This window comes from Strix aluco, chromosome 18, assembly GCF_031877795.1.
Source record: "Strix aluco isolate bStrAlu1 chromosome 18, bStrAlu1.hap1, whole genome shotgun sequence".
Classification (NCBI taxonomy): Eukaryota; Metazoa; Chordata; class Aves; order Strigiformes; family Strigidae; genus Strix; species Strix aluco.
The window spans coordinates 2,903,686-2,929,340 of NC_133948.1; the positions used below are offsets into that span (position 1 = coordinate 2,903,686).

The window sequence follows — 25,655 nt, forward strand, 5'->3', positions numbered from 1 at the left end:
GCTAGTCAAGAGATGTCAGGAAAACTTGAGAAGTCAGAAATAGTTTGTTTTGCTTTACTTATTTTGAAGTAGGATTTTCCTAAAATACGGAGACTTGCTGTATGCAGCACAACTTGTTTTGTTTTCCTTTTTCCTCTTTTTTTCTTTATTTTTTTCTCTTTTGGTCAGTTTGATACTTGTAAATTTTAGTAAAGAGAGGGATGGTGAGAACCACCAAACCAGTGGTGAGAAAGGTGGGATGTTGGAGCCCCTTGCCAATATTTGAGTACCTAAAAGTACTGTTATAGTAGTTATATAGTGTTAACTTTTGTAGTAGCTTCTACAAGCTTGTCTTGCAGGACTGTGGGCTGCATGGGGCCATGCCTGACCACGCTCCTGTGTGGATGGGGCCTTACTGCAGCCAGCCTACTTCAAAACACTCTTGTCCTGCACTCTGCTGCTGCCCTCATTTTTTCTGCACCCCTCACCCTGAGGAATTAAAAAAGAGAAAGGAAAAATTAAAAACAAACAAACAAACAAAAATCACACAATAAAACCACCAAAAAAAGGAGGGAAGCCGCCGCCCTCCCATCCAACCGCTGCTCCCCCTCAGAACTACAGCTCCCGCCGGGCCTCGCGCCGCTGCCCGCCCCGCGCCCGGCGGCAGCGCGCGGCCTCCATCTCCCAGCGCGCCCCGCGGTCGGGGCCGGGCGCCGGCAGGGCGCGCGGCGGCCGTTGCATGCTGGGAGTTGGGGTTCCCCCGGCTCCGCGGCGGGACAAGGGCCCGCCCGCCCGGCGCTCCCCGCTGCGAGCGGCGGCTCCTTCTGCCCTTTGCCCCCTCGGCAGCTCCCCCCACCCCCCCAGGCCCCTCCCTTCCTGCTGCAGCTTAAGATGGCGGCCGAGGTGGATTTCGGGGACCGCGAGCTCTTCGAGCAGCTTGAGGAAGAGGACGGGCCGCCGCCACCGCCTCGCCTCAGCTTCGAGGAGGAGGAGGAGAGACCCGAGAAAGCTCTGGAGGAGTTGTGCGCGCGGCTGCGGGACCGTGAGGAGACGGTGCGGCGGCTCCAGGCGGAGAATATCCTGACGGGAGAGGCAGGGCCTGCTCCGGGGAGGGCGCAGCGGGGCGGGGGGAAGAGGGGGCGCCGCTGCTGCCGCCGGTTCCCTTCCGGGCCATCCTTGGCGCCTGCCCTCCTGGGGCCGCCGGCCGCCTCCGGCCTGAGGGGCTGCGGCTTTTCCCGCCTCCCGGGGACCTCTGTGAGGCTGGGCCCTGTGCCTTTGTGGGGGAGGGCCCTATCGGTGTCTGCCTGGCCGCCGGAGCCCTGGCGCGACCTGAAGGACGATGAGGATTGAATTTGGCGGGGAGGGGGCAGCCTCCCCCCGGCGGCTCCTCGCCTTGGGCCGCTGCGAGCCCGCCTTTTGGTGCGGTGGCTGCTTTTTCCTGGCTTCTGCTTCCGTCACTTAAGAGGAAGTTTTCTCTGAAAACTTTTATCCTCAAAAGGGCCGGGTCTGTGTGAACTTCGCGTCAGTGGCGAAGGAGGTAGTGGGGTTCTTGAGTGCTGGGATGACTGTTAAAACTCGTGATGCTGGACTCCTTTCTGTCTTTCTAGGGAAAAGAAACAGCTGTACGATTACTTTGAAAAGCCATTTTTAACATAGCTAGAAATAATTTTAAACTGTTAAATTGTGATTGCTCCCCTGAAGGGCTTTTGGGTTCGATACTGCAGCACAGTGTAATCTGAAATGTTTTTTATAGTTTATTTTCTATTTACAAGTATGTGTGTTTTACTGTTGACTTTTTTTGGTGATGATTCTACTATAAATCTGACAATTCAGCCATAGTGCACGAAAATTACACTATTTGGATTGTCACATCTAGTCCTGTCTTTCATCTGCTGGGGCTGGGGGGTTTTTGCATTTTATTGTGTTTCTTCAGCAATGGGTGGATTTGCAAATAATCCTCTGTTTAGTGAAAAGGAAGCTCTGAAACCCCGTTTGTTGTTCTGTGAAATTCTTGTTAGGTGTTTTCTTGTTTGTTTTGATCCTTTGATTAAGGTGTGGGTCAGTGTCTTTTAAAGAAAGTAATGTTCTTTAACAAGAAATTAACATCAGGAACTTAAAAGGAAGCTGAATATCCTGACTCGTCCTAGGTATGTTAATGCTGACTTAAAAAGCTTTGTATTACTTACATATGTCTGAAATAGTTTGTCTGAGATAATAGCTGCCTGCGGTAACAAATCAATGTCTGCCACATCTTTTAGAAGTTAATTTGTATTGCTGTAACTTTATTTATTTGTATTTGTTTATGAAACTTAACGTGGGAAACAGTTTTTTTGTAAAGTTCAGCAGTGAAAACAAGTACATTAAAATGGTTGAATAAATAAGAGATCTTATTTATAAAATGTTATAATAGTTTACTGCAGTTAGAAAATTTCTGTAGTGTGGTGGTGGTTTGTTTTCTTTCCACCTCACATCAGGCAACCACCTTTGCTTGGAAGAGGGTGATTTCTGTTTCAGTGAATAGGAACTTATTAAAAGAACAGAACTTGTTGGCCAAACCTTCCTCTTTGTAGACTCTTTGCTGTGATAGAATGGTTAGGGAATATTTACAGTAAAGCTAATGAAGTAACCATTGTCTGTGTCTCTGTTCTGTTCTTCTAGTGGGATTTCAGTGGACAACTCAAAATTTGATGGACCTCTGTTACAGATTTTATTTATGAACAATGTAATTTCTAAGTAAGTACTTGCCAAGAAAAAGCAGTCCTGACAGGAAATGGCACTTTTTTGTTTGTTTGTTTGGATATGTTAGTGTTTGCCCAAAGGATGGATGGATGTTTTATTCAAGAACATAAACTTGTTAAGCCTGAAGGGGAGAAAGGATAATGAGCAATATGACAGGAGGTCTGTTGTTTTCATTAGTAATATCTGTTCTTATCATGAAATGAAGTGTGACTTCCAGGAGCTTGGAGTCAATCTGAATAGCAGTTTGAGTTTTGTGAGTGTTGTGGGTAAATACAGTAAATTAAATTTTTTCTGCTTCTGAGTTGATTTTGCCACACTAATGTACAGGCTCTAATAATAGGTTGCATTCATGTTGGTGGGGGTTGGGAGGAGGACAGGAAAGAAGTTGACTGCCCCTTTTCTAAGTTCTTTAGTAAATGGTAAACCCTTAAAAAAAAAAAGACATCTGGTGTATGTTTCAGTCTTGCTCACATCTTCATCTCTGTATACTTCTTCACTCTGTTACAGGCAGTATCATCAAGAAATTGAAGATTTTGTTTTTAATTTAGTTCAGAAATATGAAGAGCAGAAGAGAGGTGAACAAGAAAAAACGCACTTCAATGTTAAGCCACAGGTACTTTAAAACTCAGATTATTATTAGGTGCCCTTCTCTTGCATCTTTGTAGTGGGAATATTGAAATACTGCAGTGCTAAATAGCTGAATTCTAGATTTTTTTTCTGTTTAATTGCAAATCAAGTAACTATCAAACAAATGTTGTATAACTCTTTGTTACAAACATAGAGGACAAAACAAAGAAAATATTCTTTCTGCCCATGAAAATGCTTCTTTAAAATTGTTCCTACTGAAATCTGTGTAAAAGCAAAGTAATAAGTTGGTTTAAATACTCAAGAATAGATGAGAAGGTACAAATTTAACATATCCTCTTCTGATAGTATACTCAACTTTGATATATATAAGAGCGTAGATGAACAACAGAATCTGGAAATTTCCACTTCTCTCATTTAGAATTTACTTAACATTCATTTAAGATTTACTTAACGTTCACTTTTTAGCGTTCACTTTGAATAAAAGGGTGAAGTGGCACATTTCTCTCTATCTTTCTCTTGGCTTTTGAAATAAGAATAGAGATGTTCTTATGCAGCATACTTCTCAGCAAAGAAAACATTAGAAATGAGCTGTGTCATACTTTGGACTGTGGAAAGCATTATGACTAATGGAGACATCTCCATCCTACTGTTTAGCTAATGTTTCATGAAAGAATAGAAGCTGTATTCCGTATTCTGTGCCTTTTACATACTTTAGTAATTTAGGAGCTCTTCTATTTACTGTTATTTTAAATTAATTCTTTGCATTTTTATTTTTCATGTCAGCCTTCCAGTGTTCTTCTGGAAGAGGACTGTAAAACAGCAAGCTCGAATTCTGTTAAAAAAATTAAAGAAGCTTTTAGTGTAAGTTTTTGACTATGTACTCTTCAATGGTAGGTCTGACTCTTTATTCTACATATTCAATATACACTGCCATTTAAAATAAGATCTTCTTAAATTTGTCAGTGTAATAGCAGTTAAGCTCAGCATGTTTTGGCTACATCAGTTGAAAAAATACTTGTACAGGTGTGGGCATGTATTTGTAAATTCTTACAGAGTGGGGGAAAAAAATGGAAGTATTTCAAGCAGTGTAAATTTATAGAAATGCTACCAATCTGACCTAAATACTGACACATTTCTGACAATTTTCTGACTTTTTTTCTACAGGTTGTAGGAAGTGTTCTGTATTTTACCAATTTTTGTCTTGATAAACTGGGACAGCCTATATTAAATGAGAATCCACAGCTGACAGAAGGATGGGAAATACCTAAGTATCCTGTTTACTAAAACAAGGGGTTTTTCCGTTTGTCAAAACCAAAGCATGCCAGTCGGTAAATTGAACTCAAATTCTGTTCAGTAGATTGTACATGTCTATCAGTCGTTACAGATGAAAAGTTTTAATGAGTCATTAATGGCTTTTTTTACTCAAAACATATAAGTATTTTGATATGATTGGCTTGCTGATTTTTAGAAGGCTTGTGCTTGGGAAGAGTGAATGCCTTATCGCCATAAATACATCTTGTGACTTTAGGAATTTCCTGGGACAGTTTGTAATCAGGTTTGGAATGACAGTTCATTCCAGATATGAATAAGCCTTCTCCCTCTATAAAATCAGCTGTCTGGGAGAAGAAAAGGATTTGGCAAACTCAAATTATGCTGGAAGGTGTTTTTTTCCAAATGAGGGAGCCAGAGGGAAAGTCTCTTAAAATTTAATTCTGGAATGCTTTTAACTTGCATCCATTTTAAAGTTGATTCTTTACCGTTTATTAAAGCCGGTATTTGAAAGGTGGGATTGAGGGAGATGTTGGGAAGAGTGTGTTTTAATACTGTAGTCCTCCATGCAAAAAGAAATTGCACAAGTAATCTCATCTCCCCAGTTTTCCAGTATTGCTTCTGCCCCAGGAGGAGTCAGGACGAGAACCAGTTTCACAGTTAATTTCTGCAATATCTAGTTATCAAGCTTGTAATAAAGGTCATTTTCTAGTGTTAAAAAACTACTTGTATCTGAATGAAAATTGCAAATTTATAAGCCGGCTAACTTGGGTTTTCTTGTGCCTGCCTTTGAGTATGTATGCACTGTGCTGTAATTTTACATTTGGAAAGCTGTCTCTGTTCTAATGCCTATTCTCCAAATCCTATTCTCTAAAAGATATTTGTACTGTCTCCCAACCTCTAGATGAAGGAAGTAGATGCCTAACAGGGGAATTTCTCCTAAAATGCCAAGTTAAGTGTGGCTAAACTTCCACATCTGCCAGCTTAGCTTTGATACTGTTCTTTAAATATCCTTACTGGGTCTTTCTTTAGATCTCCCATAGATGACATTAAGCCAAAAATAGCACTGAGTGAAATGGTATATCGGGTACCATGCTTCTAATTGACTGAAGTACTGCAATCAATTAACACTAGTTCTCAGTTCAACTAGTATCTGGCATCTGCTCTTGCTTTTAAAAGCAACTGGTAAATTCTGGAAACTGCTGTGCTTCTGAACTCTACTGAACCTCTTAGTCTTTACCATGCCGGTTTGCTGGCGGCCCTCTTGTCTTCTCATACTTTTCTTAGACAAATGGGCAGAGCAGCTGACACATTGCAGTCCAAAAGCAAACACAAGTAGTATGATGTGACCTGTCTCCACCTACTTGAGAAGTGAGTTATATTTTTGAAACTCTACCAAAATACGTTATTAATAAGATTGCTGTGAAGCATATCAGAATTGTTAACTTAAAACTTCTGCCTATAAACAAGAGGGTTTTAGCAAGTGCTGATACAGAACAAAATTGATTATTGGATAGAAATTGGGTAGGAGGAAACAATGTAAGCCCATCTTAACAAATAGTTTATCGTAGATACAGTTTTATAGTTTATACTATGGACTTCATATTGAGGACCCATCTGTAACTTAATCCGGCAGAGTCAGTATTCCATTCAAAGCACTGTTAGGTTTTCACTGATATTTTAAACAAGATTGAAATTTTGCTTCATCCAGTAGCAGTTCCTTATTGAAATCTAAAGATATCAGCAAGTTTTCAGCCAGATTCTCTCCCTAGATGGACAAGAAATACAAGTAAAACCAAAAAGGTTTGTATTATTCTTAAATATAAAGTTTTGAGCTGAAAAGTTCAGATGTACACTGTGATTATTCCCCAGTATACTAAACCCTTGAACATACTTGAGCAATGAGTTTAAGTAAACCAGTGCTGAGCTTTGCAGTCAGTCAGTCTCTCTTGTTTATTGACTTGCTTTAGGAAGGGCCTAAAATCAGTGTGTAAAAACTTCCTGAAGTTTATGCTCGATTCTTCTGTTGCTTGCCTTTTTAGTGATTGCTTTGTCATCCTTGCACTGGTGTACTATCATTATTCCTACTGTTTTGTAGAACAACTCCTGTTCGACTTATTTGTAGACTTTTAAGGCAAACTGATCTTAGAGTTGATTGTATAGCTTTTATGGGAGGTAAGAAGTAAAGTGAATTGAGTTTCCACCTGACAGCTTGGGTGGTCTTCACAGCATCTAAAGTCACTGATTTCAGATGCAGTGAAGACCAGGCAAGCTGTCAGTGGGAATTTCAAAGATAAAGGGGCATGCTGAGTTAAACTCTGTTTGATTAGAAGTACTACTGTCTTGAATGTAAAGCAGATTGACGGGTTGTGCTCATGATATGGGATGGTGATAAAATACTTGGATCCCCACAGAAGGTTTCTGTTTGAATATTATGTAAAGATGAAGCAGAAGATGCACTTCACTTTATCTTATTAGAGGCTTTGAGGTCGGAGTGTGCATGTGTGGGCATTCATTCCTGTGTCAACCTTTTGTCTCCACTTCTGGTTCCCATCCCAATTTGGTAAAAACGAATGTTCAGAAAAGAAATCTTTCTCTAAGATCTTGTAAGAGATTGGGATTTCCCTCCCCCATAATTGTGAAAATGTTTGCTGCCATGATATGAATTTACAAGGAAAATTAAACTTGAAGGCAGCTGCAGTTTCATTCCAGGTTTTCAGTGCACAATTTCACAATATGCATAACTTGTTCAAACTGTGGACCAGGATTTTCCAAAGAAGTAGTTATGCTCTCCTACTTGTTTCTACTGATAACTGATTCTCAGTATTGCAAAAAATCAGACCTCTGATGATACAAGCATAAAAAGAAAAATAGAGGTATTAATGTGTGACAGCCATGTTAAATTGAGGGGTTTCTTATCTGTACTCTAGAGTTAAAAGTATTGTTTTAACATCTTCACTTTCCTTCCTCCGGACATAGCGTAAGCTTTAGTGTGTAGGTTTTGTTTTCATTTATTGGCACTATCTAAGCAAATGTTTACATATTCAATCAGAAGTAGAAATCCTTTAGTGAATACTCTTTTATCTGCAGCATGATACAAGAAAAAGCTTTTCCACCTTTAGGGCAGTAAACTATTGGATCAGGTTGCCCAGAGAGTTTATGCAGTCTCCATCCTGAGAGGGATTCAAGATCCAACTGGATAAAGCCGTGAGCAACCTGGTCTAATCTTACAGCTGATCCTGCTTTGATTAAGGGACTGGATTAGAGGTCTCCTGAGATCCAGCCTGAATTATTCTATGACTATTCTATTCCCTACTAAAGGAATAGATCTCTATTATATGGGATATAAAAGCTCCATTTCTGCCTGGAAGTACTACTTTTCCACTGTACTTTTAGTTCACCTCTTTCTTTCTTTCTTTCCTCTCCACATGCTGTCATGTCCCCCCCACCATGCTGTGGCTGTGTGTTTTTCATGTCTTGTGTTCTCCTTAGGACTGTGAAGTAAACAATATTCTGTTACTCTGTTTTGAAGCTTGACATGAAGCAGTCAGTTTTAGAGAAGCAGAAGACAGCATATGAAATCGGCAAGCAATGCCTACATTTTTTTTTTCTTTCTAAGTCTAAAACTAAAAATCTAACAAGATTTACAATGATTAAGTGCATTTAACATTGCAAAACTATTTTCAGGCTTAATTTTTTGTGCATTTTTTAAGCAGGCCAAAACCGCATTGTTTCAATTGTGGTTCTGAAGACCATCAAATGAAAGACTGTCCAAAGGTAAAGTCTACATCAGTATTCAAAAGCCTGCTGCTCTCCAAGAAATGTTTCAGTGTAACTGCACCATTTAAAAAAAATAATTAGATGCACTGGGGTCAGGATGTACAAATGGTTGTTCATCTCTGTTGGTTAGATTATACTGTTTGTACTCATAAATTCTAACATTCTAAATCAGAACGTAAATTAATTTTGTAGCATAATGGTTTGAATGTCTCCTTTAATTTATGGAGGGACATTTTGCAGTTTGAACAGTCTTTCCTCCTGTTCTAGAGCTCCGCTAGATCCAGTGTAAATACTCTTGGTTTTTTGCGATGTAGTTTTCATTACAACTGTAGTTCTATCACATGATCAGGTGATAAATGATTAAGCATGCTGAGGGCAAGGAGTGCCAGTTTTATGTTGGGTGAAGGAGTGCATAAATTATAAATTGTTCAAATCTAAACTTCCCAATTGTATTATCTTTAAGCCACGAAATGCAGCTCGTATAAGTGAGAAGAGAAAGGAATTTTTGGAAGCTTGTGGTGAAGCGAGCAATCAGAATTTTCAGCAGCGTTATCATGCAGAAGAAGTAGAAGAGAGGTTTGGAAAATTTAAACCAGGAGTAATTAGGTATCTTTTTTCCTTCCATTAGCTGTTGCACTGCTTTTCTGGAATATCTTTTCTACTTTTGGAGTGCGAGATGTTACTTTCCAGAGTTGTGTTAAGTCCATCTGCTACTCTTAACTATGGGTGTATTATGTTTGAATTTGTTTGCTAAATAAAGTTTTGTTTAATAAGTTACACAGGTATTTTTCAAATGAAAACTCATTGCTGGCTTAATAGTCCTACCCTTTCCCGTGGCACTTTCCCCAGTGTAGGGAGATAAATGTTACTCTTTGGCCACTCAAATTGCAATTATGTTCCTAATAAACTAAAAATGCGTGCAAAATTATGAAAATTTTGAGCCTTGAGTGTCCCTTCCTCTCTTTTTCTCTCTCTTGAAAATGTTTTAAAAAAATCATAATATGGCTGTAGCGATCTCCAAAGAAATCACCAGTAAATTTAATTTTGCATTAAGTTCCACCTTCTTGTCATGATAGCTACAGTTAAGGCCATGAATCAGAAGTAACAACTCGAGTAAGTTCTTCTTGGTGTAGAATTAATTCTCATAATTAAGAATACAAGAAATTAAAGTATTAGAAGTTGTCTTTAACATCAGAGCTGGTTTTAACTTAAAATTGTTATATCTGGGGTTGAGAGGCAACATAGTTTAGCTAAAACTAAGTTATTTCAACTTGACAGTTTAAAATTCAACAAAATGCTCTTAACTTCCTTTTGTCAAAATTCGATGATGGATTTTACTGGAGGACATTCGGTTTTCTGTTTGTTTTCTTAACTCAGTGGGGAACTTCAAGATGCACTTGGTGTCACAGATAAGAGCCTTCCTCCGTTTATATATCGCATGCGTCAGCTGGGTTATCCTCCAGGCTGGCTCAAGGAGGCTGAAATGGAGCACTCAGGACTTGCGCTTTACGATGGCAAAGGTAAGGAGCGTGCTGTGGGAAGGCAGTTTTCAGCATACAGGCTACTGATGGCTGTGCACTATTCAGGAGACAATTAAGTAGCTATGATGTGACAATGAAGCAACTTCTGTAATGATTGGATCACATAGATGAAGACTCTTCATCAGTGTGATTTCACTCTAATTGGCCCTTGCTATTAGAACACGGAGCTCCTGTGAAACTCCCAAGACTTGCGGATAGCCTATTGTCAAATTTCCTCTTCCTTTCTTTAATAAACTTTTCTTAGGTTTTATGAAAGAAACCATAATATTCTCTAAAGTTTATATAACTTACTCTTACATAATAAGAGTAAGAAGACCATCAGCAAGCAAAGAATATGTTTCTTGAAACCCAACTTACCAAGTAATTTACCAGCTTTATGCTGCATCTTGGAGAACAGTCCTAACACCAAATTCTGAGGGTAGTAGTGGTACATGAAGAGTAATATTATTATGAATACCCAGGTAGGTTTCTGGGGAAGCTTCAACCAGGTATCCAAATGATTTGGTCACTATTATTGCCTTTGTGGATTACAAAACCTTCTACCAATACTTTCATTCCAAAAACCAAAACCCTGTTCTTAAATCCTGTGGATTTTTTCAGTAATGTTCTTAATGAGCATCAATAATAATTATATTTCATTATAGATGATGGTGGAACAGAAGATGAAGGATCCCACCAACTGAAACGCACCACTTACGATGTGTCCAAGTTGATAAACTATCCAGGCTTTAATATATCCACTCCAAGTGGGATCCCAGATGTAAGTGGCTGTCCTCTGCCTTCTAAACAACATGCTGAGTACCATTAATTGCTTTTAGCCAAGTTTAATGTTTTGTATTCTGCATCTGACAATTTTCTTTCAACAAGGTCTTAATTTTACCCACCTGGTTTGCGACTGGAGGCTGATGAGGTAGTGGACATGACATCCATCCATCTGATACCTGTGTCAGCTCTTGTGCATAGGGTCTGATGGTGCTTCTGTGCTGATTATTTCCAAGGATAGTTCAGTGGGTTTTTTTAAACACAAAACTTCACACATGCTCCTTCCATACATCTACGTTTTCTGAATGTTCTTGGAATATGACAATTACTGGGTGTTATTACAAATATAATTTCAACCATAGAAAACTACATCAGACCAGTGCACAACCTCTGGGAAGCTTTGTAATAGCTAGAACAAAACAAGTCCTATCAGAAGACCCACACAGTGGGTGCTCCCTTAAGCAGAGAGCACACAGGGAATCTCCTGTGGCTGCTGCTGCTGAACTTTTATTTTCAGAAGCATTTTAACCTACTATTAGTAGTGAACTTCATCACTGCTGTTAATGGCTGTGCATTAAAAAGAAGCACTCATACATTTTCTTTTACAGCTTTATGTTTGCCCATTTAGTGGTCTCCACATGTGTTTTTTTCATTCAGTGTTCTGTCCCAAGTTTTTTTCAGTTTTCACTAAAAATTAACAGTTTTTCAAAGTAAGCCTTTTGGGTCTGAGCAGTTATTTCGAGGGGAAGTTTGTAGTTGTGTTGCAAATGTTGAAGAGTAGTTGCTATGAAATTGTTAACAAGACATTTTGTAAAGGTGATTGGGTTTTTTAGAAATTGTTGTTCTTAGTACCTGGTCATAGTGCATTGCATCAGTTGTTTGTGTTCATAAGTGAGAGTACTTTGGTTTCCCAGTAGTTCCTACTATTTACTGTAATAAATGAGGCTTTTGATGAGAACTTGAATTAATCTTGGCTTGTTAATCTCTTAGTGTCTCTTAAGTTTTACTCTTGAGTTATTAGCCAAATATATGCAATATTATTTCTCTTTTTTTTATGCTATAGGAATGGCAGATATTTGGTTCCATCCCCATGCAGCCATCTCAACAGAAGGATGTTTTTGCTCACTACCTGTCTAATTTTCATGCGGTGAATGTATCTCATTGTTATTTGGGGAGGGGGGAGAATGTTGTCTTGTAGTTAATGTAGCCAGTGATGATCTCTTGTTTATCTCTTTGCACAAGGGAATAGACTTTCTTATTGACACCACCACGTGTGAAATGCTGATGCTTGGCTTATCTCTTCTAACAAAAAGGAGCTTCGTGTTTAGAACAAATTCTGTTATTTCTATTAATATAAGCAGATCCCAGTTGTGCAATATTTTATACGCAGTCCTGAAAAAAGGTTGCTATGAACTTGTACAGCCTAAAAACGGTCTTAGTTCCAGACTTCCCTAATAAGTGAACAGCTTACTTGCCACAGTCACGATTTACAGTAATCTTACTACAGTGACTTGAGAAAACATGTGGTAGTCCTGTCCTATATTGTTCCCAAGTCTTCTCTAATGTGACTCTAGCCTACTGTCACCTACTGCAGACTACTTCCAGTTAAGGATGGAAGATGTGTGCTCTGATCTCTGTCCCAAAGTATAATGCTATATGGAATTAAACAGTAAATTCTAAGCCTGTCAGGAAGGGATGCACAATACTTGAGTTGTGATGGTCTCATAAGATCTAGGTGTCCAGGTGGAAACTTGGTCATAATCCTGTTTTAGGAATGCAGACAGTCTTTTCTTTTGCCACTTAAACTCAAACAAGATTACAGTTCTGTTCAGTTGCATTAAATCTCTCAAACTTCAATGTCTAGTTTACAGACTGGGTTGCCAAATGATCTATAGTTATGAAATTGTTTTAAATATGTTCTTATAACTGGAAATGTTACCTTGTACAATGTAATACTAATTTATTTTGTTTTCCTGGATAATTTCTTTTCAGCCATGTCCAAAATCTGGCAATAAAAGGGCTGCATCTCAGTCAAGGTCTCATCATTCAAAACGACCAAAAGAAGACAATTCAGAGGTACCAGCAGCTGACATGGACCTAGATTCTGGTATAGTTATTCTGCAGTTTTTTTTCCTAGTTTCATTTTTTTTTTTTTAATAACTTGGTCTGAATTGAAATGTCAGTGCTCATAAAGAGAAACCAATGTGTCTGTATTTGTTATAGTGGTAATTAACGTAACTGCTGCCATATGCTAGCAGTGTCCCAGTGCAGTTGCATTTGAGCCTCTGTACAACAAGCATTCTCTGTTACTGTGTTTGTCATATCTTCCAGTACCAAGCAAGAGGTTTCAAGTGTGCCCAGAGCGATTGGAATGTTAGGTTACAAATTCCAATCTCTTTACTTCAGGTGTATCCTAAAGAAACTTCTGTGATGAAGACCTCCAAGTCTTTAAATATTTGGATGAAATATGTAGGAAGTTACAAGCTCACAACTTCTTAAAAATGAGTCAAACTCACAGGAGGACTTAGCGGTGTTTAAATGTTAGAACAGGTGGAGAAACTTCTGGCTTTCCTTCTGGATTTCCTATGAGGAAGTCCTTTAGTGTGGAATAAGTTTGTTCTCAATACCTTCAAGAATATTTTATCTTTTTTTTCCTTTCCTGCTTGAACAGCTAGTAGAGTTGAAATCCCCAAAACCATAGTTTCAGTGGATATTAAAACCTTCAAAAAGTTTGTTCTATCTCAGCTGAAAACCAAGGATGAGAAGACATAAGTCTGGTAGTTAATCAGAACACTGGCACTTTGAATCTTGTTCTAGTCAGATTTCAGATTCTAATAGATGTCTTTTAATCTGTTTCTAGATATGGAAGTGTCACAAAGATCTCAAACTCATAATAGTTTTCAGTTCCAACCTCCGCTGCCACCTGGACATCCATCGATGTCAACTCCTCCTCCTTTACCACGAGGAACACCTCCACTAAATCTTACACCACCTCAACCTTCAATACCCACCCGCCCTCCTCTTCCTAGGACTACTCCGCTATTGAATCCTTCCAGTGATATTCCTCAGCCAAAAATAGTGGACTCAATCATGGATGAGGATACCCTGACCTTGGAAGAGCTAGAGGAACAGCAGCGATTAATCTGGGCAGCACTAGAGCAGGCAGAAAGCACAAACAGTGACTCTGATATTCCCGTTGATACACCTTTAACTGGAAATTCTGTTACGTCATCACCATCTAGGAACGAAGTAGATCTTGTTGCAGAAGTAAGATCATCTGATAAGGTGATTACAGTGGAAACAAGGCTTTCTGACATCAGTGAACAGATACCAGAAGATGAACGTTCTATAACTGATCCTAATCCAGGAGATAGTTTACTTAATTTAAAGGAAAATCCTGAAAATACAGATTCTGAAGGCTTGCTGGATAACACCTTGCCTGATCCAAACCGTGAGGTTAACGATGGAGACAATACAGATGGTAATAAGGTGGCCACAAGCATTGAATCATCTGCAAAAAACTCCAGTCTTGTTCCTGATATGAGCAAGTTTGCAGCAGGCATAACACCATTTGAATTTGAAAATATGGCAGAATCAACAGGTGTTTATCTACGAATAAGAAGCGTGTTAAAAAATTCCCCAAGAAACCAGCAAAAGAAAAAGACTTAATTTTAACTGGTCTTCCTTTGTTTCATTATGTCCAAATCCCCGCTTCCTTTTCTCTCCTCCTCCAGTTTTACAAACTCAATTACCCTTCCTCATCCTTTGTGGGAAGGAGAAAATCTTGACAAATACAGCTCTGCCCCATTCTTCCTTGGAACTGAAGTCAGTGCAGGGTTTCCATATTGACCAGGACCACCAATGCGGCCAGAAAATACAGAAGAATTTTCCCAAATTGCACCATTCCATTAAGGAATACCAGGACTGTTGATTCGTTAAGAGCGATTTACTTGCCAATACATGAAACTCTAAGAAGAGGAGTTTGTGGTTTGCTGTTCATTACTTTGGCTAAGATTTATATTGTCCTTGAGTTTCAGGTGGATTGGTGATTTTTTTAATATCTGTCCTTTGTACAATAATCTATACTTTATACATTTTGCTAATTATCCTGTAGATAAGTTTAATATATTCAGAATGTTTTTAAAAAGTTCTAACATTAAGATTTCCCACATTAAAATCCTGGCAATTGGATGAAAATAATCAGGGATTACCAGCATTATCTTCACCATTTCAAATATTTTTATAAATTATTTATGTGGGTCAGTTTTAATTACCACTGTATCTTTTGTAACATTATCGTTCATGTAAACTTGCTGTACATACATGTTCATTGTTGTGTACAGAGGTTTAATAAATGAGCTTTTATATAAAGATTTTTTTTTGAGTCCTATACCATCAGACTGCTAATTTTTGAAAATTAGCTGCTGAAGATAATTAGAAAAACAAGCTGATTAAAATGAGGATTAATAAAGCTAAATATTTTTAGGAAGGGTTACAACAATTGGGTTCAGGTTTTCATAATCAAGAAGCTGTTAAAATTATTTTAACTAAAATAGAACCTTGCCATACCACTCAGTTTTCATAATCTGAAGAATTGGCCACTTCTGAAAGTTTAAGTGTGTTATAATTGTGCTGATTAATTGTTCTAACACTTTTTTCCCCTTGTCTTCAGAGGGACCTGTAGGTGAAATGACTGTACGTTATTTGCGTTGCCAACAGAGGGAGTGCTAGATTGACTTAACAGCATTCATTGGAGCTGGTAAAGCATTTGTCCTCATATAAATGCAGGAAAAAAAGTCTTCTTAGGCAAGTGAGATGCATAGTAAAACAAAGTATTTCAAGTCTCTAAGAAAAGCCTTGTGAAGGAGGGATGTTCAAAGCTGGTTTTGATAATACAACTTAAGAGACTGAACTTACTCTTCAAATTTCTCGGCTTTGAAGATAGTATGTATTTCACAAAGATCCATATAATACATGATATTGTTACACTCTGCATTTGAATGCTGAAGATAACCCCCAAGCTTTTTGTAGTTAAAGCTTTTATATATATTTCCTTTTTTTTTCTCTAAACTTTACAGGAAGGGAAAACCAAAGTGTCTTTATATATGAACTGCCTGTCTTCTGAGAGGCTGAAAAAACTTTTTGCAGCATATACCAGTTCAGTTTATCTGGTTGCATTTGAAAAGCAGTGGTCAAGGTAAACGTTCATTGTGTGTGCTAAAATGAAAGACTTCTTTTTCATATTTTATGGGAGAAATAGTAGTATTTTCTGTAACAGGGTGGGATAATGAAATAATATGTTGCTTCCAGCTTCTGCATACTTTACAAAGAAATCTCTATTGTGAAGCAAACAGAGATCTTGTACTTTCTCCCAGCCTCCTCCTCCCATGAAGTTAAAAGCCAGTAATGACAGTTTACACAAGCCATTATGTGCTGTATCATTCACATGTGAATGATAATGTGATGCAGGGCATGAGGTAATGATTTCAGTGTACACACCTGTTGGGTGTGTTGAGGTGCTCATATTTTAAACATGCAGTTCTCTCTCCACACCTTAGAAGATCTTTTTTTAATAGCTCTTATGAAATGCTGCTTCTTTAGTAGGACATGCAGCCTAAACTTTACAGGAGTACTTGTGTACTTCTGCCTTGCTTACAGCAACCGCAAGATGAAAATCATCTTCATATGCTTAGTACCCTTTAGTGCTCTGTGTGTTTACAATAAATTCATAATAAATTACCCTTCCACCTAATTCTTCACAGTAAATAAGTCTTCGAAGTTTGTACAAATTCCCAGACTTACCACTAAAGTATCTGTTAACTTTATTGCTTCCAAGATTTATACTGAAGATATTAGAGTAAGGGTAAAGTGGGCTTTTAATGTTATGGTAAATTTAGTTTAAGTATAGTTTAAATCTAGTTTAAATATGTTAAATCCTTCATTTTTTAAGGCTTTGAATTTTAAATTGTTCAGCATTTTTTATCACTTTGGCCACTTTTTTATTTGCTGTACACAAACTGCTTGGAGATACAGATCTCTTTCATTTTTGGAAGTTGGTATCTTCTGGTATCTAAAGCAAATATTATTGGGGGGGGCTTGGTGCAGGAATAGACTATGTTTGGGTCCATGTTTTGTATCCACTGAAATTTTTGTCCAGAGTGACTGGACTGACTGGTTGTTCAAGTCAGCAAATGTTTTTGTCCTTCACCTGTAGCCTGCTACAATCGGAAGCATGTGTCGCATGCTGTCACACTCGCATACATGCTTCAATTAAAATTCCCACAACTGGGATTGTTCCCATTTAACAGTCTTGTTTCTTCACATAACAAAAGACTAGGCTGTTGTAAATACCGAGTTGTCTGTGTGCTCCGAATTATTTTTTATATTGCTGTTGTGCTGCTTCTGCAAAATAGTTAGCGGATGTTTAGACCTGCTCCTTTTAGTCTTGGTATTATCCCTGTCTGTCTTGAATATGGTTTTGGGGGTAAGGATTGTTCGATACCGGTGCTCATTCTTTTCTAATGATATCAATATAGTTAATAAATAGGTGGCATGAATGTTTTCCTATATAGTCAAAATCTGTATGATGTTGGTTATAGGCACTTCAGCAGACTGTTAGCATGGGACTAGGAAAATGCTGAGCTGGGAGCTGCTTGGGGCTAGTCAGTGGAAAGCACGGGGTTGCCAGGCCTTGCCTGGCCTCTGGGCTATCTGGGCAGGGTGTTTAGAGGCTATCCCTGAGTCCTGTTATGAATTAGAGCATGAACTATTAGACTTTGACCACCTATACCACACATTGAGAGCTCTTATTTTTTTTTTATTCTATTGATCTTAAACATCTGTAGGTGTTTAGTTTCAAGTCTGAGGCTGCCAGAATCCAAACCCTTTTTCACTAATGGTCTGTACAACCCCTATATTAAAAAAACCTCACAACTTATCCCCTCTTAATCAAAGAAATTTTTAGGCTATCTGGTAAAGCAAAACATACCTGGGAATAGAGTATTTTCATTTGTTATTCTTTTGCCTTTCAAATTGTAAAGAAAACTTATAAAAATTCCTGTAATACTTCTTTTTCTCTTAAAAGGAGATTTTTGTAATGCTTATGTTTTGATCTCCGAAAAGCAGACAGTCTGTGGCAGGGACTGTATAATTTTTGGTTTTAACTTTTAGTAATTAATTTGAAATAAGGGTAATCATACAAAATACTGGGCACTCGGAGGTATCTTTTAAATTGTTATTTTAAATCTAATCTTTTAAATTGTCCTTTCTATGGAGGTGGTGGTCAGTGTGGATAACACTTGGAGAAGATCGAGCAGAACCAGTAAGTAAAACTACAGTATTTACCTCTGCTGTAAAACATACAGTTAATTAGGGATGGGGAGTTATCCCTGCTGTTTCTCTCATGGTTAGGAATGAATTCATCTTGATCTCTTAGCTATTTATCTGTACTATTTATCTATACTTCACTGTTTCTATCAAGTGCTGTATATTGTTGCTGCGCTGAAGATGCTTGTAATTATTGGATTTCCTGAATCTGTCAAGTGTAACTACCCAAATGGCTTTTGTATATTGAAACTGCAATCAGATCACACTACAAGGTCTGAGAAAAAGCTGAATAGCAAAATATTTCTGGTACTTTTAAGTCACATTCCCATGGTGATGGGTGTGGCATAATAACCTAGATTAGAGTTTACTAAAATGAATGACTAATAAAATTTGTAATGAGGTGGGTATAGTGTGAGCAGGCATCACTCAAATTTTCCCACAGATTCCTGTTGGCATAGTACTCATGTTTTTGCTTACAGCATTCAGAACAGCAAAAGTATTTAAAAATGCTTATGTACATCTAAAAATATCTAATCTGTGCAAATATTCAGGGTATCAGGTGGCTAGTTGTTTCTAAAAAAGATTTGAATTTCTAACTTACATTTTTATAACCTAATTCACAGTTTTTAAAATGTCATGAAAAGAGAAATAGATGAGATTCTAGAAGATATCTGAAGGATGTGTTAGCTGCTAAGAATTATTTTTACTGCAAACTCTGTAAGGCAGGATAACTGGAAAAAAAGAAAAACGAGGAGGAAAAAGCTCAAATATAATTAAAGTGTTTCAAATGCATTGGTAGTTGCCATGGAACTCTGTAGTACCTTCAGTTTGTAACACGGCTGGATTGCCTCTGGTAAGTAAATGCCACTGAAGATTGATACTGTTCCTAAGAATACGTTGTAGAGTCATGTTTTGGGGGGTGGGAAGGGGTGAGTCAGAGGCAGGAATTGGTCTCGATCCTTGAAGAAGCTTACAAACAGGATGGATTTAATAATATGGTAAGTAATGTGTGACGATTGGACTCTTCCTAAACTTTAGGTAAGTATAAGCAACAAAGACTTGACATGTTTTACAACGTGTGTATATATATATCTGTCATCCAATGACTGAATAAAAATTTATTTACCCTTTCTTTAGAAGTCAGCACTCTCAGTAGGAACAAAAAAACCTGCTTTGCTTCTCTAGGTGAGAATTCAGCTTTTGTTGGTATTTACATACGTGGTAGAATGATTTGCATAGTTCATTTTTTTAATAGACTGTGGTGTCTTAGTTATCTGTGAAATGAAACACTCATAATCAAGATGAACATTATTGTTAAATTAAGTATCTTGTTTAAACAAGCATGCAGAAAGGATTCTTTAAATACTATCTGTTTAAATACTGTTCTCTGTTGTTTTACCCATGTTGGGTAGAACAAATAACGTAACATTGGGTGAAAGTTTACCTTGTGTAGCACACCAACAAAGAACATGGACTTGCAGAGCTTTTTTTGTACTGCTGCTGGGTGATACAGCTGATCTAGGGAAGGAAACCAGTAAGTATGTTGAGAATGGGAAGACTTCTTGCAGCCTTTCAATTCACTAAGCTGTGAAAGTAACTACCATATCTGCAGTTTTGGGGTTTGGTTTTTTTTTTTTGAACTGTTGCATACATGATAATTAAGGCTAAAAGGGCAATTTTTCATCTAGCATAACCTATCAATCAAAGGCTGCCAGTTTTGGAGACATAAATTTAAAGCCAGAAATAATAAAGAGTAAGCAAGAGGCTTTAGGACACTGAATCTCTTTGGGATCAACAAAGCTGTAAATAGATGAGCAACATGTACTGCTCAGGTTAAAAGGTAGGGGGGAATCTTGTGTTTTTGCAAAACCAGAAACAACTACAGAAAATAATAGTGTAAGTTTCTGTGCTGGGATTTTTGAAGCAGTACTTCTGTGATTAAATAAAAAAAAGGCAATTAGTTGCTTTTTCTGAAACAGGTGTGACCATCAGATCTGTGTAGGAATTTCCAAATGTACATATTGAAGAGATCATTCAGATGAAAAAAAAAATCCTATACTCAAAATCTTCAAACTTGTGTGGATGTCCCATTGAATATAAAAACGGATCTCTAAGTCAGGATATCCTTAAATGTAGTTCTTAACATTTCAGCTATTCTGAAAGCTTCAATAATTTTGGACCCTTCACAAATATGAAAAAGGGTAGAAACAATTTTGACTGGTGTTCCTACATTATTGAAGAAAACAATTTTAATTCTAAAGTAGACCTTATACTTGTGGCCAGGATGCCAGTAGCTATGTTGGCATCCTGAATTCCCCAGGAGCATCCAGCAATTCCTGTTTTTGTAGAGTTAAGAAAATGTGTGTGTATTATGTGTTAACTGATCTGATCATGCAGTTCAGAAAAGAGAGCCACTAGGACAGGAATGAATGAAACTGGCTTTCAATCCTATTTAATCCTTTATAGTACTATGATTTATAGTACCAGCATCTTTTTTTATAATAATTGCTATAAATTGGATGTGAACATACTAGATGTTACTGTTACCACAGTCTGCAGATATCTCCACCTAAGTGTAGACTGATACACAGAAGCTAAGTCAACCATTTCTAATTGGGATGAACTTAAGTTACAGTTGCTCTAAAGCTCCTTTTTCACCATATGAAGGTTGATACTGGTTGAATGATGGATAACTACTCCCTTTGTTTCCTACAAGATTACCTTGATCTTGAAGCTATGATTCTGTTCACTAGGAAATTACATGAAAAACCAACGACACATTCACTTTATAGGTAGAAACTTTTGATCTATGCGACATCATTCTCAATTCTTGCTTTAGTAACAGGACACTTTTAGCCTTGCAAGGGAGTAAAGAAAGCTACTTACACACTTGAACTGCTTTTCATCTATTATTTCACCACTGTTACTTACTGTGTGCACTTTATTACAAGTTCTACAAGAACAGCGCAAAGCTGCAACTCCTAGTTTCTATCTTCAAGAGTAAGCTGACTTCTAGTTGCTGTGCTCTGTACTAGATACATCAGTCTAACACATTGCTTAAGAAAAATTCTCGTGTTGTGCATTGAGCTGCATACCCTTGAAATCTACCTACATGGTAACAAATTAACCATGAGACAAAAAAATCAAATTAATGAAGAAAAATGATGGGAAACACATTCTATATTGGCATCAGATCAATACAGAAAGCACAAAAGTACCAGAAACAAGCACAAAGGTTCCCGACAGGTATTTTGAGCAAGTGTTCCGTAAAGTTAGTCTGACTCTCTAGTTTTTACCGTAATTGCAATTTTTCTGTTGGGGATTACTTCCATAGCTAGGGACTGCAGGGTCAATTTTTTGTTTTAAGTAATTGTTCACTGGCTCTGTGCTTCTAAATACAATCCAATATTTAAATCCTGAAGTCCTTATTCAGCAAAACTTTTATCAAATTTTGCAGGGAGAAAGAAGGGTGGCTGTACATGGATTCGAGTATCAGTTTCAACATCTAATGGCCGTGGTAAGAGATTCTATTTAACATTTAGGAAGTGAATTTCTAACAAACATCGCTAAATGCTGATGTAGTTGAAACCTATTATTTGGGGGACTGCGTCACACCATTTTGTGCCTTACCATGCTGGATTAATGCCAAAGAATGAAGCCAAAATGAAACACAAATTGCAATCAGTCTCCAGCAATGGAACTGCTTTCTCATCACCCTTTTGTTTGAATGGCATCATGCAGAAACGAAATGATCTGTGAGACTGCAAACTGAGGTTTGCTTTGTGATGAATTCAGCAGTTACGGGCCAGCTCTGGCTGGGCTCTGTTGCCTATTTATAAGAGCTGAGGAGGTGAAGCAGAGCTGTGTGATTCAGCCTTGAAAATTAGTATTAAATTGTTGATGATGGTGCTGAAGCTCCTGCTACAGCTGCTTAAACTTTAGGAACAGGATAACGCCAGGTTCCAATGTGTTGCTTTGCAAGCACAACGACAATTAAAATACTAAGTACTTTAGAGAAAGCGAAGGAATGATAAATTTCTGCGCATCAGGACAAAAGGAAAATGGAGAAAAGCAGACAGTAAAGTTATTCATCCATTAAGAGCTCTGTGCTTCACACCTCCCTGTCTCTTGTCGTCCCCCCCCCGCCCCTTCACGCCAGCCTGCTGCCGCAGCGCCTTCCCCCCGGGGTCAGCGCTGCCGGTGCTCGGGCCCCCTCCCCGCACCGAGCCCAGGCCACCGGCTCCCCTCCGGCTGCCGGGACAGGCGGCTCCCCGGGGGCCTGCCCGGGAAGACCGACGACCGAGGAGAGCCGCTCCTTCCCCCTCTGCCCGGCGGGCACCCCCCAGGGCGAACAAAGGTGGGGGGGAGACAAAGGGAAAAGGGGGTGAAGGGAGAGCGCGGGGAAGGGGCGCGGAGGGAGGCGCGGTTCGCGCTGCTGCAGTCTCCGCCTCACGGTGCCGCGGGCCCGGCCGGGCGCAGACGTTGTTTGCCCGCCCCGCCCCCTGCGAGCCGGGGAGGCGCCGCCGCCGCTGCAGAGAGGGAGGAGGAGGAGGAGGAGGAGGCGGCGGCGGCGGCGGCGGCAGGGGCTGCGCCCGGCGCTCGCAGCGGCCGGGGAAGGCGGCGGCGCGGAGCCGAAGGCGCTCGCAGCGGTGAGGCCGCCGTTGAGGGCCCGCGCGGGGAGGGCGGCGGCGCTGCCTGGGCTCGCGATGGCGCCGTCTGAGGGGATGAGGGGGGTGGGGGGGAACCGCCGGCCGCCTCCCGCCTTGGGGCCTCCGCTTCCCGTCCGGGCGCCTCGGCGGGCGCCGCGCCGTGCCCGCGCCGGGCTTGGGGAGGGCGGGCTGTGAGGGGACGGCGGCGGAGGACCTGGCGCTGAGGGACCCGTGTGGGGTGGCGGGACGCGGTGTGTGGGGCTGAGGGGTCCTGGGTGGGGCGAGGCTCCGGGAACCGGGGCGGGCGTCCACCCCCCCACACACCCCCCCTCCGCCCGCCCCCGGGGAGCTGTTGGCCTCCGCCACACGTGCCTGCGCTTCCCCGCCGGCCTGCCAGGGGCCGCGGTGACAGCAGCCGGTTTGGCTGGTTCCCGAGCCGAGTGCTCGGGCTTGCCGGGCTCATTCCCTTCGTGTGTGGCTTCTCCTCTCCCGCCGCCGCGGCCCCGGTTGGACGGGGCTGGTTGCCCGCCCTGCTCCCGGGGCAGCCGCGCTCTGTCAGCTCGGCCGCGGCGTCCCAGGCGGGCTGGGGGCCTCCGCCGTCTCGCCTCCCACCGCGCAGAGCCCTTGGGTGTCTTCGTGGTTCGTGAGGCGCAGATTAGGGACAGGAGGGTCTCGAGTGCAGTCTCTGCTCGAGTTTTACCCTTAGAAGACGTGACGCGGTGCTTGGTGGCCTGAGTGGATGATTCTGGGGGGAAGGGATCTGAGTATTTCATGGTACATGCAGTTCTCAGCATCCCGCACTTATATGCTGGTGTTTTACTGATTAATAATAACTTGGTTTATAATTTACCTTGCCTTTTTTTTTAAATTTATATTTTATGTCTGCTCTTCATTGCTTCTGTTGCTTTCCAAGCTACTGATTTGCAGGTGAGCTGCTCTTGTATCGCCCCACGGTTCCGGGTGGCTTAGCCAGAGTTTACTGCCATGTTTATAGCCCGTGTTAGACCTGAGGGATCCCCAGGCAAAGGCTGTGTGGGCTCTAGGCCCCTCCTGCTTTCCGCTATATCACTAGTGCTGCTGCCTCAGGCGATGCAGTGCTCTCTCTTCTGTGCCTCAGCTGTCATGGGGCACAAGGTAATTGTTGCTGTTACTCACATGTTGATGTGGCTCCTGCTGCATTAAAATCAGGAGTTAGTTTTCCCTTTCATTATAACATCTTTGTGTATATGTTTTAAATAATTTAAAAAAAAAACCTAACACTACAAAAAATCTCTTCCAAAACATAGCATGGGGAAGAAAATTTAGTCTGTGACTGTATACATTCATGATTAAAAATCTTACTGTGAAATGAAGACTTTCCTCTCCACTGCTTCACTTACTGAGTGTGCTGAATGGGTAGGGTTTTATGGAAGTTCACAGGTTGCTTTGAGATCTTTGAGCAGAAAGATTTTAAAGCATGTGATACCTATATTAATATGTAGGAAGAAGAAAGAAAAGAGGTACAAAAGAGGAAATGCCTTTATGCCTGCTGCTTTGCGAAGAATTTTATTTACAGAACAGAAATATCATTCTGAAACTAGCAGTGTTAGGGAGTGATTTTTTCTTAAGTGTGTGTCTGTGTGCACCTGCTACAACGTGTAACAAGATAGCGAATTAGATACTGCTGAGGAAAAGTAAATAGCTTCACCCGCCCCAAGAGCAATGTATCTTAGTCTAAGGAATATAATAAAACTGTTCAGGTGCAAAACTTCTTTATTTACATACTGAATGTAGAATGACTGAAAAATGTGCAGAGGATTATTAGTTCTTGATTTAAAATTATGAGATTTCAGGGTTATCTTCCTGTCCAGTCCTTATCCGTGCTAGAAGATTTTCTGTCTGTGCTGAAGTGCACTAAAGCTTTGTGTCTGTGGAAGGGAGAGGGTGCGTTGGCTGAAGCAGAAAAGCTTGGAAATGTGACCTCAATTGTCCGTATCTTTAGGGATCAAGAGGGAGATCTTATTTGGCAAAAAAAAATAGTTTTTTATAATTTGTATGGTTTCTTTTAAAGAGAAAATCTCACCTTTCTAGTGAGGGACAGAAAAACAGCTGTCTTGTGTCCTCATCACAGAGGTATGCTGTAGGAAATAAACCACCTTTATTTACTTAGCCTAGGCAGATCGGATAATTCCTTTAGTGTTCCTCCCTTTATCCTTTTAGCCCTGTTAAAGTTTTTATTGGGAGTGACTGAGAATATTTCAAAACAGATCTTCCTTCAGAAGAAACAGAGCGATCTGTCTTGCCAATATGATTTCTCAAAACTGCTTTTCTTTCCCTCTCTAAAACATTCAGGTCAAATGTTAACTCCGTATGTTGAATGCAAGTTTTCTAATGTTTGAACATGATGACCATGAATGAATGCAGCTCTTGTTTAATCTTCTGGCATTCCTTAGGGACTGCTGGCTCTGCTGGCACATATAAAAGTAACGCACTGGAATCCTTATTGGACTGGCATGTTTAGAAATGCTTCAGATGGATGGTGTTTTGTTATTTAATGAAAGGCAATTATATACTGCATTAGCTGTAATCTCAGCTGCCCCCAGCTAGATGCCAATTTCTGCTGGAGCAACCATTTCGTTCTTCTAGACCAGCAGAACTGAAGCTAGCTCTGTCAGCAGCATGGTTCCTGACGATTGCAAACATCTGCTAATATGTCTGTGCTTGTCCAGGTGTCTGTCCTCTGCATGCATTTATTTTTGCAGAGTGATGTTGCCCTCGCGTGACTTACGGTGGTACAACTGACCCATAGAAATACCCACGAGTCTGGTATCTAGCTCCTGGTCTCCGAAACGCTGGAAAGGATTTTTAGAAGTGTATTGAAGAACAGATTGTACAGGTTTCTACTTTAGCACCCGCCTAACTTTTTTCCACCTGGAATGTCTCATCAGCTGTTTGTACAAAATCAGACAGAAGACTCTTGGTGAATAGTACCATACATTCTTTTAATTTATAAGACATGTCTTCGCTCTGCTGCTTCAGGGAG

General features: G+C 40.0%; 2 protein-coding genes across 9 annotated transcripts in view; both read left to right on the forward strand.

The window, feature by feature from the left end:
- The first annotated feature begins 226 nt into the window (after positions 1-226).
- ZCCHC8 (zinc finger CCHC-type containing 8) lies at positions 227-15,029 on the forward strand. 6 transcript variants are annotated; one of them, XM_074844360.1, is made up of 14 exons: positions 227-1,054; positions 2,084-2,126; positions 2,638-2,712; positions 3,226-3,331; positions 4,090-4,167; positions 4,471-4,574; positions 6,313-6,378; positions 8,289-8,352; positions 8,819-8,961; positions 9,733-9,875; positions 10,541-10,656; positions 11,722-11,805; positions 12,651-12,765; positions 13,519-15,029. In XM_074844360.1, the coding sequence occupies exons 1-14, from the start codon at positions 871-873 to the stop codon at positions 14,325-14,327; spliced, it is 2,130 nt and encodes a 709-aa protein (XP_074700461.1). In that variant the 5' UTR covers positions 227-870; the 3' UTR covers positions 14,328-15,029. The 6 variants fall into 6 exon arrangements, with proteins under 6 accessions (XP_074700461.1, XP_074700462.1, XP_074700464.1 ...); XM_074844361.1 differs by having other exon boundaries at positions 228-1,054; positions 8,292-8,352; XM_074844363.1 differs by lacking the exons at positions 227-1,054; positions 2,084-2,126; positions 4,471-4,574; positions 6,313-6,378 and having other exon boundaries at positions 2,634-2,712; positions 8,292-8,352.
- Positions 15,030-15,144: 115 nt separating this feature from the next.
- CLIP1 (CAP-Gly domain containing linker protein 1) overlaps positions 15,145-25,655 on the forward strand; it is an 84,104-nt gene continuing 73,593 nt past the window's right edge. The window contains exons 1-5 of one of the 3 annotated variants that reach the window (XM_074844354.1): positions 15,145-15,417; positions 15,737-15,855; positions 17,934-17,979; positions 18,608-19,169; positions 21,442-21,501. The gene's annotated coding sequence lies outside the window, so the exon portion shown is untranslated. Of the gene's footprint in view, positions 15,418-15,736; positions 15,856-17,933; positions 17,980-18,607; positions 19,170-21,441; positions 21,502-22,532; positions 22,634-25,655 lie in introns of those variants that run through there. The other 2 variants (XM_074844359.1, XM_074844355.1) reach the window with 2 other exon arrangements.